The sequence below is a fragment of the Trichosurus vulpecula genome, chromosome 5 (genome assembly GCF_011100635.1).
Source record: "Trichosurus vulpecula isolate mTriVul1 chromosome 5, mTriVul1.pri, whole genome shotgun sequence".
Taxonomy (NCBI): domain Eukaryota; kingdom Metazoa; phylum Chordata; class Mammalia; order Diprotodontia; family Phalangeridae; genus Trichosurus; species Trichosurus vulpecula.
This window is the reverse complement of record NC_050577.1, coordinates 95,821,473-95,837,711: the sequence shown is the minus strand read 5'-3', so window position 1 is coordinate 95,837,711 and position 16,239 is coordinate 95,821,473. Positions and strand designations below refer to the sequence as shown.

At 47.3% G+C, this 16,239-nt stretch overlaps 1 protein-coding gene across 1 annotated transcript in view; it reads left to right on the top strand.

The window, feature by feature from the left end:
• The window catches only part of LOC118850951 (SCO-spondin-like), a 95,833-nt gene that overhangs the window by 25,299 nt on the left and 54,295 nt on the right, over positions 1-16,239 (top strand). Inside the window, 17 exon segments of the mRNA XM_036760562.1 lie at positions 1,557-1,793; positions 2,135-2,263; positions 2,415-2,506; positions 2,608-2,839; positions 3,146-3,298; positions 3,632-3,772; positions 3,900-4,082; positions 4,364-4,514; positions 5,278-5,431; positions 5,751-5,805; positions 7,151-7,249; positions 7,689-7,907; positions 8,169-8,296; positions 12,732-12,873; positions 12,970-13,123; positions 13,542-13,608; positions 15,958-16,015. Of these exon segments, the coding sequence (XP_036616457.1) occupies positions 1,557-1,793; positions 2,135-2,263; positions 2,415-2,506; positions 2,608-2,839; positions 3,146-3,298; positions 3,632-3,772; positions 3,900-4,082; positions 4,364-4,514; positions 5,278-5,431; positions 5,751-5,805; positions 7,151-7,249; positions 7,689-7,907; positions 8,169-8,296; positions 12,732-12,873; positions 12,970-13,123; positions 13,542-13,608; positions 15,958-16,015 (2,394 nt within the window).

Sequence of the window (16,239 nt, the reverse complement as noted above, 5' to 3'; positions counted from 1 at the left end):
GTCATGGACCCCTTTGGCAAACTAGTGAAGCCTCTGGCCCCCTATCAGATCAAGAAATGCATAAATTGTATCAAATATACATAAATGCATAAAATGAAATATATGGGATTACAAAGCAAAGCAATGATATTGAAAGAGTTTATCAATATATAATATATGAATATATCTACACAATACATATATATATATATATAAAATGTGTGTATATATGTATATATAGATGTGTATGTTAATGAATTCTAGGTTTAGAACCCTTAGATCAAATCACCTCTAAGCCCCTTTCAGCTCTGTTACTCTGTGATTCTATTAATTGGTGGAAGATATAGGACTAGAACCACATCTCCAGGCTCTCAAATTGAGTTCTCTTTCCACGATACTTTGCTGCCTCTGAAGTGAGAGCCTGTGCCCCAAGGAGATGGCAGTTCTATGATCCTCTGTTACTGGGGCCCCATAGGCCTCCCAAGCCGACTCAGTCAATCAAATCAGTACCTTCACTGAGGGCTCATGGTATAGCTAGCCCTATGCTAGACATGCTAGAGGGTTTTAAGAAAATCTAAGGGACACAGAGCCTCCCCACCTTGGGTTCTAAGCCACAGCTGTGCATAGGAATTAAAAATGGACGGTACAGCAAGCAAGGACCATAGGGGTTTCATCCCTTTGGGCTGGAGTGATGAGGGAAGGCTTCAGGAAGGTGAGGTTTGAAACAAACTTTGAAAATTGTGCAGGAGTGGGGTGGGAGTGGTGTGTCAGTGATGCTGGGGCACAACGAGACTGCTCTGGCAGGAGAGGAAGGGGTCTAAAGGGACATGGTGGGAGGCAGTGTTGGAGAGTTCTCAGTCTGACTGTGGACCTTGGAGTTTGGCCACAGTGAGCAAGCCTGTGAGGGTTGTTCAGCATCAGAGTGCCATGATCAGTGTTTTAGGGACATTCATATCTTCGTAGGACCGTAGGCCTAGAGCTGGAAAGGAGCTTAGAGGTCATCTAGTTAAACCCCATCATTTTACAGGTGAAGAAACAGAGGCCAAGACAAATTAAGTGATTTGCCCAAGGTCACAAAGTTATGCTTCAAAACCAGCATCTCAGGCTCTAAATCCAGCATTCTGTTTGCTGCTCCATGCTGATTCATCTGGCTGTGGGGAGCTGAAGGGACTGGAGGAGAAAACAGAAGCCGTGAGATCTGTTAGGAGACCATTTCAATGGTCCTGGTGTGAGGGAATGAGACAATGGAATGGGAAGAAGGGAAAACACGGAAGTAAAACCACAGAATGTCAGAGCTGGAAGCGACTTTAATAGGCTGTCAGTCCAATAGTCTTAATTTTTTTTTTCTATATGAAGTAACTGAAGCCCTCAGAGGGGATGTGAGTTGCCCAAGGCCACATAGCAAGTGTCAGAGCCAGAAATGGAACATAGGCACACTGGCTCAAAGTCCAGTCGTCTTCCTACCACAAAGTATGAAGACATGGTTCTTAACCTCGAGGAGCTTATAGTCTAGTTAGATGGGGATAAAACTCATGCAAATGAATGAGGGGAAATTATGTGTTGTTTTCTGCCCATAGAACTGCCCTGTGGTCACTATGAGTTCAGCTGTGGCAGTGGTGAGTGTGTACCTCGGGGTTGGCGCTGTGACCATGAAGAGGATTGTAAGGATGGCACTGATGAGTTGGACTGTGGGCAGCCCTGCCCCCCACATCACATGCCCTGCACCCTCAGCCTCCACTGTATACCTTACCTGCAGCTTTGCGATGGGACTGCCCAGTGCCCAGATGGCTCTGATGAAAGCTTGGATGCTTGTGGTGAGGAGCCTGCCCTTCCAACCCTCACAGAGTTGTAACCATGTGATAGGAGCTCCCCAAAGGCTTGCCAGCATTTGCTCTCCCAGTTCTCCCAGAAATTAAGATACCTCATCACCTACTGTCTTCCTCAGGGGGCACCTTCTGTCCTGGCACCATCCAACCTCCTTACCTCAGGTCTCCTCAGCTTTCCTGTCATTGAAAGATGGGGTACAGAGAGGGGTCTTCTGGATCTCAATCTTAGATCTACCCCTTGAGTCCAGTGCTTCAGCCTGCTCTGTTCCTTAGGCATGGTTCTCTTCTAGTGTGGTTGAACAACATGGAAACTGGCTCTGTGTCCATAGGCTCCACCCAGCTGCCCCCGTGTCCTGGGCTTTTCCCCTGTGGTTCAGCTCCCCGGCTTTGCTTGAGACTGACTCGACTCTGTGATGGAATCCCTGACTGCCCAGAGGGTGAAGATGAACTGAACTGTGGTATGGATTCCTCCAGCCCTGACCAGAGTTTATGGGCAGGGGGCTCCAGTGCTCGTGGACAGGGGGATGGCTTCTGTGGCCATCACTGACATTATCACTGACAAGAGGGATACCTCCCTGATGCTTCATTCTATCTTCCTTCCCTTCCCAGAGAGGCTGCCATTCCCCACAACTCCTAACAAGACTGGGATTCCTTGCCCTGAATATTCCTGCCCAGACGGCCGCTGTATCAGCTTTCAACAGGTGAGAGTCAGGGGTATAGGAGGCCACTCCTGTCATTCCTGCCCAATCTCTGACCTGCACATTGACCTTTTACCTTCTGCCCATCTTGTCCCCATCCTCAGGTGTGTGACGGACAGCCTGATTGTGAGGTGAGGGATGGGCTGAGGTCATCCTCTGAGGAGCGGGGCTGTGCCACGTGGGGACCCTGGGCCACATGGGGGCTGTGCAGCCAGACTTGTGGGGCTGGGGTGCAGGCTCGGAGTCGTCAGTGCTTTCCCTCTAGTGTCCCTGTGCTTCAGCGCTGTCTAGGCCTGGAGCACCAAGCCCGTGCTTGCTTCACTGTTGCCTGCCCTGGTGAGTGTGGGCTCTGGGAATGAGGAGGGAGGCTGGGAATGCACATCTGATGGAAGCCTCCAGGAGTGTGAGGGAGAGGGGCTCAGCAGAACCCAAGGGATGGGGGAAATCTGGTGAAGGGAGAAAAGGGAAGAGGTAGAGGGAAAGTTTCTGATTGGAGCTCCCTCTCCTTTCTCTGTTTGCTGTGTCCTCCCTTCCTACACCCTCTCCTTCCTGCTCATTCTTCTTTTCTCCCTGGTCCCAATATCTTTACATCTCTTTTTGCTATCACTCCTGCTCTTCCCTTGACTCTCTCCCTTCCCACAGAGGATGGCGTGTGGGGTGACTGGTCCCCCTGGTCTGAATGCTTGGAGCCATGTAGGGGGGTTGTGACTAGACATCGGGTCTGCCACCCACCCCAAAATGGTGGCCGGACCTGTGCCACATTGCCTGGAGGCCCCCACAGCACCCTCCAAACCCGTGAGTGCCCACTTAAGGGGTAGGGACATCCCAGTGGGATAATGGGTAGAATCAGGGCAGTGGGCTGCACTAGTAAGTGTACTGAGCTTTGAATTAGGAGACCTGCCTCTGATACTGATTAGTGCTAGGATCAAAGGCATATCACTTAGCTATTTTAGCCTCAGTTTCTTTAATTGAAAAAGGAGATAATAATACTTGTACAAGCTACCCTACAGATTCCGTATCATTATTATTATTAATATCAAATTTTATGGGACAATTGGTTGGGGGAAAGGGAGTGTGTTTTTTGGACTTTTTCTGTCCTCAACATATCTTGTTTCTGCTTCTGATCAGAGGCATGCCCACAGGATGGCTGTGCCAATGTCACCTCATGTCCAGGAGAGCTGGTACCCAAGCCCTGTGCCCCTTGCCCTCTGACCTGTGCTGACATCTCCAATCAGGTGAAATGCCTACCTGACCGGCCCTGTAGTCCAGGTAATGTGCTCATGGGCAGGGGACTTGGGGAATGGCATTCAGCACCGGCTCAGCCTACTCTCTAGCCCTTAGTGGCTGCTTACTGGTACTTGTCTTCAGCATCCTTCTGTGCCTACCCACCCCTCAGGCTGTTGGTGCCCTGAAGGTCAGGTTCTGGGCCTTGATGGAGAGTGTGTGCGACCCCGGCACTGCCCTTGCCTGGTGGAAGGCACCCGCTATTGGCCAGGGCAGCGAGTGAAGATCAATTGCCGTCTCTGCACATGTCAGGATGGCCGACTACGTCGATGCCAGCCTAACCCTGATTGTGCTGGTGAGATATGCCCAGAATTATTCCCCCTATATGTCACTCTTGACCCCTCACTTCGTGGCCCCTGACATCTTGGGAACCTGGTATCTCTTCCTCAAGGTATCCTCTATTACACTGGATTCTTTGCCTGGGATTTCCTCCTAGGACCCTCTATCCTAGGACGTAGGCCATTCTCTCTGACCTGACCCCTTCCTCCTAACTGCTGGAGCTTCACTCTCCTGACTCAACCTTTTTCAAACTGATTTTGGGTCATCCATCCCCACCCCTTGTGAACCAATCTTTAGTGAACTGTGGCTGGTCATCTTGGTCACCATGGGCTGAGTGTTTGGGCCCCTGTGGGAGCCAGAGCATCCAGTGGTCCTTCCGAAGTCCAAGCAACCCTACCCATGTGGGTCGTGGTCACCAGTGCCGAGGCATCTACCGAAAGGCCCGAAGGTAACTCCTCCCTGTCGAGGGAGATCATCATCCTGAAAAACAGTATACCTCAGCTACCCACACATTTTTAAGCCCCCAAATACCTGAACCCCCCAAATGTGAGGGAGCCCCACATAAAAAACATTGGAACTTATTTAGAGACAATTCCTGGACTTGAAAACACAGGGACATCAAGGCACAGGTTTCATAGTATCCACAATTAGGGCAACTGCCAAATGCCAGGACCCTAAAATCTACTTAGGGTCCCATTTTCCTGTCCTCTCCCCCAAAAGGATTATTGGTCTACTGAGATTTCAGCCATTTGTTAGCCATGGACAAATCTCAATAAAGCTAGAGTCAAAGGCCATTCCATTCACCTAAGGCCTCTTCCATGTCTAAGTCTATGCTTCTATGATCAGGGTGTATATCTTTCTGTCTGCCTTGATTCTGTCTTATGATCCATTAGGAGAAAACCAGGAAGATAAAGAGAGGATTTTCTAGGCAGAATGGGGTAAGGGTGGGATGGACTGAAAGATGGTGAAGGGAAAGACATGGAAGATCTTGAGTTATACAACTCATGGACACCACATTCATTTGCATGTTTTATATTTGTTTATATTTGCATATTCTTTCGGGGTGTGTGGCTGAGGCACCTGGGAACTTGGATCTAGAGTGATTTGTTCCTTGTTTCTTGAAATTGGCCTGGAGTCTGTAGGGTAGGAAGCCCACTTGGCTATGTGGACCCTAATGAATGCCACAGCTTTTCCTTTCCTTCCCCCACCAGGTGTCAAACAGAGCCCTGTGAGGAATGTGAGCACCAGGGGAGCACACACAGAGTTGGGGAGCGCTGGCGTTGGGGCAAATGCCAGGTGTGCCAATGTCTGCTCAACCACACAGTTCAGTGTTCTCCCTTCTGCTCTCTGGGAGCCTGCCCACAGGTGAGGGCAGGGAGGGGCTGGCATTACCTGGGAAGAAGGAGGGAACAGATGCTTGGGTGGAGTATAGAAGCCAGGATGGCTAAAATATAGGCTGGCAGTAGGGGGAAAGAAGGATGGAGGCAGGGGGTATTTGTGATGGATGGAGTGTAGTGGGAGAAGGAAGGGATGGAGAAGGAGAAGAAGGGAGATTCTTCATCTATTGAGGAGATTAGAATAGATGCCCTCTGAGGTACCTTCCAACTCAACATCTATGATCCTATGAGCCTGATGGGTTTTTGAAGGTTTCCCCATTTTATATCTCACTCTCATCTCTCCACAGGGTTGGATACTGGTAGAGGGAAAGGCAGAATCATGTTGCCACTGTATTCCTATTGGTGAGTTGGACTCGGGGTACAGGGTTACAGAGGAGAATTTGAGAATGGGGACAATGTGAGGGGGGAAAGGTCTTTGGGTGAAGAGACCCCTCATCCCTACTCAGTCCCCAGAGAAGCATTATGGTGTAGAGGAAGAAGACTGACTTGGGATTCCAGAGACCTGAGTTCTATGGAAGAATCCTGGGCAAGGAAAGAAATACCAATGTGTAGGAACTTCTCCCAGACCTAGAACCACCCCCAGACTTCCCTGGCTTCCTAGTTCCCATCATCACCACTCTCATCTTGATTAGAAGAGCACCAAGATCAGAGAATGCCACTCTCTTTCTGCCATGCCTTTCTTCTTTTGCTGAAGGAACACCACCAGAACCTCCTTTCCATCTTTGCTGGGGACTTCACACACACACACACACACACACACACACACACACACACACACACACAACTGAGGGTTTATTTTGAAAAATAATTGCTATTTCAAACTAAAGAGGAAAGATATATGAGAGAGACCCTGCTGTGGCATGTACAAACTGAGCTTTCCACCCTCCCCTCCATCTCTCATTCATTCATTCCTTCATTCATTCATTTGGGTCAGTCTTAGCCTGCCTTGCTGGACAAGGCAAGTGTGCAAATCCACAGAATGTTAGTGGTTTGGGGCTTGTCTCTGCTTTAATACAAAATATTCTTATTTTGGTCATAGCTTTATAGATCAAAACTTTTTCTTCTTAGAGCAAATTTATTAATTAATGAGACATTTAGTATTTCCATTAATTTATGAGGAAATGTCAGATACACTCTTTTGACTGACTTAGAGCCCAGACAAAAAATTAATAATAAGATGAACCAATAGCAGGTAGACAGGGGTGAAGTTTTGGTGCAGTTGTTAGCTGATGCACACACAGTTCCAGGAAGAACCCATAGCTACATGAGTGGGATTTTGTGGACAAGTCACTCACCTTCTTTCAACCTCAGTTTCCTCTGGAAAACAGGGGTAGTGACTTCTCAGGGTTTGTTATAAGAATCTAGCAGTGGAAATGACAATGCTTTGAGAAATAGAAATCATATCCAGGGGCAAAGTTTCCTGAGTATTGATTGGATAGGGCATAGCATAAAAGAAAGACTAGGTTTTACTAGAAGAAAGACCTGTCTTAGAATATGAAATACCTGGGTGATCTTGAGTAAGTTTCTTCATCTCATTTTTTTCACCTGTAAAATAAGGGGGCTGGATTAGATGATCTATACCGTCTTGTCCAGCTCTAGATGTCTCTGTGTGGCCTAAGGGCCTGGGGGGGCTGAGAGGCCTTGAGATGTCCCCATCTTAACTTTCAGGTTTGTCTTTCTCTGCTAGGAGAGAACAGGACAGCTGCCCCTATGACCACTCTGTCGCTTCCTCCCAGTCTCCAACCAGAACCTGGTCTTCCTACCTACCCACTGCCTGTACCTGGAGGTGAAGACCAGATGCTTTTGTGGGAGAGGCAGGTGGGGTCTGCAAAAGTATAGGGCTAGCCTGGGATGGGGGCTAGGGTCAGGCTGCCTGGGATTGGTGTCTAGTTTTTCCTGGCTTTGTTGGTTACTGAGGAGCCTGGAGTGAGCCAGCTGTGCTGATTGGGATATTCATGATGGGACCACTCCCGGGGGCCTTCTCTGGGTTCTCCTGGATTATCATTGGGCCTCAGACTAGTATCTTAGGTCCCTTACGGCTGTATGGACCAGCATCCATCATGTCTTCCCAACTGTCCCTCCTGCTCCTTTTCTCTATCCTGACCCATGTCTTCCTCATCCTTTCAATGTTTCTGCCAGATATCCTTAGGCTGTTTACCTTCATACCAGCAATGTCTCTTCAGCCCCCTGGACTTTCCCCATCCAATATCTCTCCCTTCCTCCAGACCCTTGCTACTCCCCTATGGGATTGTCAAGGCTCCCTTCTAGCAGTCTAAGGGCATCATCTGAACATCCTGAACATCCTGCCTGGGCTGGTCGTCTGGGGTCCTTGGTGTTGGGGCTGGAACCCCAAGGCTGGAGTCCCAGGGAAGATGCCTATGCTGAGCTACACATCCAGCCTCCTTTCCTTCAGATGGACTTGCTAAGACCGCGAAACCTCACTGGTCAGTAGGTAGAGGGTTGGAGGGTTGGAGACTTGGGGAAGGGGCAGAACTTAGGGGAAGGATAGACACTGAGAGGGCAAAAGAGTAGGGGTGGGGGAGTCAGAAGTCCAGAAGGAAGGTCACAGTATTTGGGGGGAATGGAGGAGGGGCAGGGGAATAGGCAGATGTGGGGAAGAGGGAGTGAGGAGAGTGTGCTGGGAGAGCACTGGGGAATGGCTTGGATCTCTTGACAGCTCTGATTTCTCCCTGGCCTCTCTACAGGCATCGTGGTCCAGGGTGCTGGCTCATCTGATGCCTACGTCACCAGCTTTTCACTCCAGTTTAGCATTGATGGGCATCACTGGCATGACTACCATGAGGTTCTGCCAGGCATTCTGCCTATGCCCAAGGTACCCCTGCTTCAGTCCCCTCATTCCTCACCTACCTGGGGCTTGCTTAACTAGCTAGTTTTCTTGCCACCATTCAATTCATCAAGGTCACCGATGAGATGCAGCCTGGGGCTAAGCACTGTGGGGAATGATTCCGGTGCTAGAGAAGCTTACAATTTATTTGGGGGCAGCAAGGGAAAGGCTAGGAATTCTAAACAACAAAAGAGTGGCATAGACAGAAGGCTTCGGAAGAGAGACTGATTACTGAGCACTGGGAGGAGCACTGGTCACGGAGGAATAGCATTTGAGCCAGTCTTTGAAGGATGACTAGGAGCTAGGTTAACATTTATTAAGGGTTGCCGAGTTGTTTTTCAGCCGTGTCTGATTCTTTGCGACCCCATTTGGGATTTTCTTGGCAAAGATACTGGAGTGGTTTGCCATTTCCTTCTCCAGCTCATTTGGCAGATGAGGAAACTGAGGCAAATAGGACCTTGTCCAGGGTCACACAGCTAGTAAGTGTCTGAGGCCACATTTGAACTCAGAAAGATGAATCTTCCTGACCTTAGGCTGAGGTCTATGTCCATTTCACCTAGAATCTACAAAGACAAAAATATAACAGTCAATGTCCTCAAGTAACTTAATTCTTCTGTACCTGGTTTGGTGAAAACAATGTAACTTGAGGAGTGAGAACATTAACAGTGGGGGAGGAGATCAGGGAAGGTTTCCTATAGGATGTCACAGTTGAGCTGTGCCTTGAAGGAAGTTAAGGGGAGGAGGTGAGGAAAGAGTTTATTACAAGAAATTGGGCATGGTTTGTGGAAATGTATGGTGATGGGAAATGGAATGGGGAATTTGCGGAACAGCTAGTAGTCCAGTTTGGTTGGAACATGGAGCATATGAAGGGTAGTAATAGGAAAAAAGAGTAGAAAGGTAGCTTGGATCAAGATTGTTGAGAGAATCATGTGTTAGCCAAAGAGTCTGTATTTGATTTTAGAGGTGATGGGGAGCCATTGAAAGTTTTCAGGGAGGAGTAACGTAGTCACCCCAGTGCCTTAGGAATATTATTTGGAGAGCTGCCTGGAGAATGAAGAGTAGAGAGACTGGAAACAGGGAGACTATTACAGGAAACTATTATGATAATATAAAATAAACTAATACAATAAAATAAAATAAAACTAAACAGGAAACTGTTAAAATAGTCCAGAGAGAACCAATGAGGGACTGAATGAGGGTGGTGACTATGTGGATAAAGAGGAGATAGATTCAAGAAAGAAGGTGGAGATGGAATTGACCACATTTGGCAACCCATTGAATGGCTAGATAGAGTGAAGGAGGGGCAGGCTTTATTGTTGGACTTGGTCACCGGGGATGATGATGGTGACCCTCAAAAGATACAAGGAAATTTGAAACGGTTTTAGGTAGAAAGATGATTAACATTTTGGATGTGTTAGTTTGAGACTCCAGTACACATGCAGGTAGAGACATCCAGAAGGCTGTTGGTGATGGGGGTTCACGATATAAACCAGATGTGTGTGTGTGTGTGTGTGTGTGTGTGTGTGTGTGTGTGTGTGTGTGTGTGAGAGAGAGAGAGAGAGAGAGAGAGAGAGAGAGACACTCTGACCCTGTTTACCTCAGTTTCTTCATATGTAAAAATGAGCTGGAGAGGGAAATGGCAAACCACTTCAGTATCTTTGCCAAGAAAACCCCAAATGGGGTCATGAAGAGTTAGACAGACTGAAGTACTAAACAATATTATGTATATGTGTATATATAAATATACGTATGTGTGTATAGAATAAGCACTTGTTTTGGCATGATAGATGGAGAGCCAGCTTTTGAGTCAGGAAGACAAAGGTTCAAGTCCTGCCTATAACACCTAGTAATTAGGTGACCCTTAACCTCTCAGTGCCCCAGGCAACTTTTTAAGACAGTAGGTTGCAGAACAGGTGGTGACTTGCAATGGTAGAGAGAGTTTCCTCACCTTATGCCAAAGAAGTGTGCATGCATGCATGTGTGTGTGTATAAATTTTTCAGTCTTATTTCATGTATTTATATTCTAACCATAATCTCTTTTCTGAACTTCAGTCTCCTACTATCAATTGCATGCTAGACATCTCCATCTGGATTTATATTTACATAGAGAATATGTGTGTATGTATAGTTATCGTCTCTGGCATATCTGTCTGGAGATAATAACTGAACCCACAGGAGAAGATCAATAAGGGAGAGAAGAGAGAAGGTCCAGGATGAGGCCGTAGGGGACACCCATGGGTAGGGGTTGGGAGATGCATGATGAATGAGGAAAGGAGACTAAGAAGAAACTCTCGAGAATGTAGGAAGAGATCAAAGAAGGAGAAGTGTCCCAGAAACCAAGGGAGGGGACAACTAGGTGGCACAGTGGATAAAGGATCAGCCCTGGCATCAGGAGGACCTGAGTTCAAAGTCAATCTTCAGATACTACCTGTATGACCTTGTGCAAGTCACTTAATCCCAATCCTCCCCCCCCCCCCCAAAAAAAAACCCCAAAGAAACCAAGTGAATATAGAGGGTCCAGGAAGAGATGCTGATCAGCGGAGTGAAAAGTTGTAGATAAGTCAAGGAGGATGAGGACTGGGAAAAGGTCATTGGGTTTAGCAGCTGATGGTTGATACAGAGAGGAAAGATGGAATGTCACGTAGGAGGAGAAGCAAGTGAGCCAGCCCAGCTGCACTGCAGAGAGTGGAAAGGGGAATGATGGGTAATAAGTCTGTCAGAGCAGGCTGGGGCCCTTGTGTGAAGGGTTTTAATGCCAGACAAAGGAGGTGGAATTTTATAGCAAAGGCAATAGGGGGCTAGTGGAGCTTTTCTAAATCAAGGAGTGACCTGGTCAGACCTGTGTCTTAGTTAGGAATAGCACTTTGGCAGCTGTGTGCAGGATCAGTTGAGAGAGAGAGAGAGAGAGAGAGAGAGAGAGAGAGAGAGAGAGGAAAGAGAGAGAGAGAAAGAGAGAGAGAAATGGAGACAGAGAGAGAGAGAGAGAGATAGAGATAGAGAGAGATAGAGAGAGAGAGAGAGAGAGGAGATCAATTAGGAGTCTGTTACAATAGTTCAAGTGGCAACTAATTGCATGGGGCAGGGGCTAACTCTGGTTGAGAAGGTTGGTAACTAGAAGGATGGTGGTACCCTCAGCAGAAGTAGGGAAGTTGGGAAGAAAGGTGGTTTTTTTTGGGGAAAAGATAGTGAAATTTGTTTTGGACATGTTGAGTTTGAAATGTCTATGGGACATCCAGTTGGAAATGACTAGTAGACAGTTGGTGATGATCTCAGGTCAGAGACTAGGCCTAGATATATAGATCTGGATGTCATTTACATAGAGATGGTAATTAAACCTATGGGAGTTGCTGAGATCACCAATGAGAGTGAGAAGATGGTCTAGCACAGAACTTTGGGGAATATCTATAGTTAGGAGTTAGGACATAGATAATGACCTATCAAGGGACTATGTGAAGGAGCAAATAGACAGAGGAAAGAGTGTCCAGGAAATGTTGCAGAAAGGTCAGGAAGTACGAGGACAGAGGACAAGCATGGGAGAGCAACTTGAGGAGATCATAGGATCATGAGAGAGTTTTTTTTAAAGCTAGGGGGGGCACCGAGGCACATCTGTTGGTAGAAGGGAAGGGAATGGAGAGACTGAAGATCAGAAGAGAGAGGACGACTGTAAGGACAATGTCAGAAGAGACACAGAGGGCTAGGATTAAGGATAGAAGATTGGAAGGATTATCAGTAGGGGATAAAGTGTTCATGACCATGGAGGTGGAAAAGTAATGGGTGATGTCATGATCTAAAAACTATGATCATCCCAGTGGGTGGCTGAGCTTGAGTGAACACCTGATATGAGTTAGCTTAAGCTTAGCATAGTACCTGGTGTGAAGTAATTGCTTAATAAATGTTTATTGATTGATTGATTTATGGGTGCTGAGGAAGTTGATGACTCAGGGGGCCAGGGTGTTTATTAAAGTCTCCAGACATGAGGACAGGATTTGGGGTGATGTGGCAGAATGTGAGGCACGTACTGAGCTCCTTGAGAAAGAGAGGAAGAGTGTCCAGTATATTATGGTATCGAGGATCTGGGTGAAAGGACACAGAGAGATGGGTGGAATCTCAAGGGAGGAGAGGTTATAGAGTGATGGTGTTAGAGAAAGGGCCTGGAAGTGGCAGGGGAACAAGGAGCAGGCCGCCTTTTCCTCCTGGCCCACTTTATCAAGGCAGCGGGGCATGAGACGAGGAGCAATCCAGGCTGGTGACCTGGGGATGAAGTAGTTTCTAGAGAGCTGGGTTTCTGCGAATGCCAGAAGCTAGAGTGTTCATGAAGAGGGCTAGGGAGAAAGGGAATTTGTTATTATTAGAGTGTGTATGGGGGGTCTATATTATCTGTGCTGGGTCTGAGTGTCCACTCCCCCTATCCTCACTCTAACAGCTGTTCCCAGGGAATTGGGATGACTCCACACCTGCAGTGAGGACATTTGGCCGGGTGGTGCAAGCTCGGCATGTCCGAGTACTACCCCATGACTTTCACCGCAGCATCTTCCTGAGGGTGGAGCTACTGGGCTGCGATCCAGGTATGATGTGCATGTGAGTGTGGATGTGGAGAGAATCTAGGAGCTATCATTGAATAGAACCCTAGCAAGGCTCCCCTCCTTATATCTGCCCTGCAGTGTCCACCCCAATGGTGCCACCATGTCTAGGAAATGAATTCCTTTGTGCCAATGGTATGTGTGTCCCACCGGAGGCCATGTGCAATGGTGTAGAAGACTGTGGAGATAGCTCTGATGAAGAGGACTGTGCTACCCTTCTTTCAAGTACTTCCAGGTAATCTGGGCACTGCGATCCCCCAACCACAGGAACTTCCAGGGGTGGAGTAGGTGCTGCCATTCTGCTCATGGGCGTTGTCAGGTTTTGCCTAGGAGCAAGGGCCCTGCTTTTCTCTGCCCTCTGAGTTATAGGGTCATAGATTTAGAGCTAGAGTGATCTTTAGAAATCATCTGGGCCAACCCTTCTTGTTCTAGATGAGGACCCTACCAAAACCCCCAGTGCTTCTGCTTGGCTCTGCTCAGCTCTTGGGAACAGCGGCCTCTCTGTTTGTAGCATGGTCCTTCTCTCTCCTCATCTCCCATGCATGGGGTCCTGCCATATTACCTGGGGCCCAATTCATAGGAAAAAGAGCCAAGGGCTCGGGGATGGAGTCTGAGGCTTGGAGGGGCTGACGAGGTTCCTGGATTCCTTTCAGGCCTAGAGACCATACCACATCAGCCTTTCCTGCCCACCTTATGCAGCCAACTCCCTGGACCAAGGAGGTGAGAAGCCGAAAGCCTAGAGGCATAATGATGGAGGCATTGAGAGGGAGAGAGGTGGCTTCCCAAGGCCACACTCCTCTCCTCCAGGAAGCCTTCTCTGACTAGCCTTTCCTGATTGCCTCTTTACTCTGTCTCTGCTCTACACTCCCTGGTAGCTGAGGCAACTGGTGGTGTGGTGGACAGAGCACCAGGCCTGGAGTCAGGAAGATCCAAGTTAAGATCTAGCCTCGGATACTCACTAGCTGTGTGACCTTGGGCAAGTCACTTCACCCTTGTCTTTCTCAGCTTCTTCAACTGTCAAATGGTGATGATAATAGCAGCACATTCCTCCCAGAGTTGTTGTGAGGATAGAATGAGATGATATTTGTAAAGCATGGTATGGTGCCTGGAATGCTGCAGGTGCCGTGTAAATGTGTATCTCTGTCTTCCAGTCTTGTGCTGAGATCTTAGAATCCTAGGTTTAGAGCTGGAAAGCAAGAGGCAATCTAGCCCATCGCCCTCATTTGACAAGTGAAGAAATTGGGGCTCAGAGAGGCTGCCTTCCTCCAAGGTTGCACAGAAGTCACCAGGCAGCTGAGCCTGTATCCTCCCCTAGGATGCCGTCTCTGTCCTGATGTCCTTACTTCCCTGCCTGCATTCCCGCTCCCTCAGCTCCGTTTGGCTTCCTCCGGCTTCCCTGCTTCTGGCTGTGTCCCTCTTCTCTACATCCTTTCAGGAGCTGGGCTCCTCTTCTAGTCTCTCTCCTGGACTCACAGAAGTGGACTTTTCAAGGTCACCCAGAGGCGCCTCCCATCAGCCTTCATCCTGTCTACATTGTTTTCTTTCTGCTTCATCCCAGGGACTAAGACGAGCTTTCTGAAGAGATCATCTAGCATGACTGCATCTTTTACAGTTAATGTACCCCGCGGGTGTGCTGGTAAATGTTTAACAACCAGCTTCCTGAAAACGAAAAACACATTTCAAATAGTTTTAATCTGTATCGTTGACATCATCTCCATCACTTTCTTTAGTATGGACAAAACAATAAGCCAAGCTCTGATTTGTGGTGTTTTGCTGAATTCGGCGGAGTAAATGTTCATACTGAAGATTTAACAATCACTTCTCAGGGGAACTGGTTGGAACTGGCTCCAGCATAGCCCGGTGCCTCCTTGTGCATGCTTTTCTGTTCTTGGGTCCTGGATTTTTAGGAGTCACTTCCTTATACTAGGAGATAGTTCCTGTTCTTAGGGAGCTGATGGTCTGGTTGAGGAGACAAGATCATAGATTGATCATAGAGCTGGGAGAGACCTTAGAGATCACTTAAGTCAGCCTCCTCATTTTACAAATAAGGAAGTGACTTGTCTGAAGTCATATAGGTAATAAGCAGTAGATCTGGGTCTCAAACCAGGTGCTCTGATTGCAGATGCAGTGTTTTCTTCTGCATCTTTATGCATGTAAACACACATACTTTAGGTGTATATAGATGTGATATATAGAGCTATATACACAAATACACAATTATATACACACGTCTCTATGTATACATATTATATAGATATAAAACCTATGCAGGTGCAATATGTATATATGTGGGTATATATATATACATATATGAAACACGTTATCTACATATAAAAAACACTAAGGTGGCACAGTGGATAGAGTGCTGGGCCTGGAGTCAGGAAGACCTGAGTTCAAATCCAGCCTCAGACACTTACTAGCTGAGTGACCCTTAGTCCTGTTTCCTTAGTTTCCTCCTCTGTAAAGTGAGCCGTAGAAGGAAATGGCAAACTCTTCAGTATCTTTGCCAAGAAAACCCCAAGTGGTGTCCCTAAGAGTTGGACATGACTGAAATGACTGAACAACAACAGCAGCATATCTATATATGTGTATATATGTGTGTATATATGTGTGTGTATATATATATATATATATATGAATGTATGTGTCTGTATGTATGTGTATGCCTCCCCCCCACATTTTAGTGTTGAAAAGGTAGCTGAGAAGTATTGTTCCAGTTTAGAGGAGAAAGTAAATATACCCTGGAGAACAGTGGAAATTGGTCTTCCCAACTTTCCTGCGAGTTCCCTGAGGGCAGGGTACCCTTCCTAGTCAGAGATGGGCTAGCCAATGGTCTTGACTGACTGAGGTTAGGCTAGTTTTCATGTGTCTTCCTGGTCTGGGGCAGAAGCAGTGATATGTAAGAGGCATAAATGACTGGGGAGATTACAGAGATGGGGAGATTATGCCTTAGAGCTTCTTCTGATCAGAATGGGAGTGGGAGAGACACACCAGCCCATGGACACATAGACAGCAGGAGAACTGGAATCAGGGCCAGGATTTGGGGGGCTGAACTCTTTTTCTTCCTAGGTTCCACTGGATACCGAAGCCTGGAATCGTGGACAGGAGTCACCTATCCCTACCATAGGTAATGATAACTAACTTTTATTATAGTGGTTTCTAAAAAATAAATTAATTGATTTCTTTTGTTTATGACATTACCTTCATTTCCAACTCTGTTTCCCCACCTTCCCTCATCTAGGAAATTATCCTTTACAACAAAAAGTAGATAAGAAAGAGGAGCAGGGAAAAGCAGTTCTACTGCTTTGCTGTGCCAAGTGCAGGATTTCACTTGGCTCTCACCATAATCCT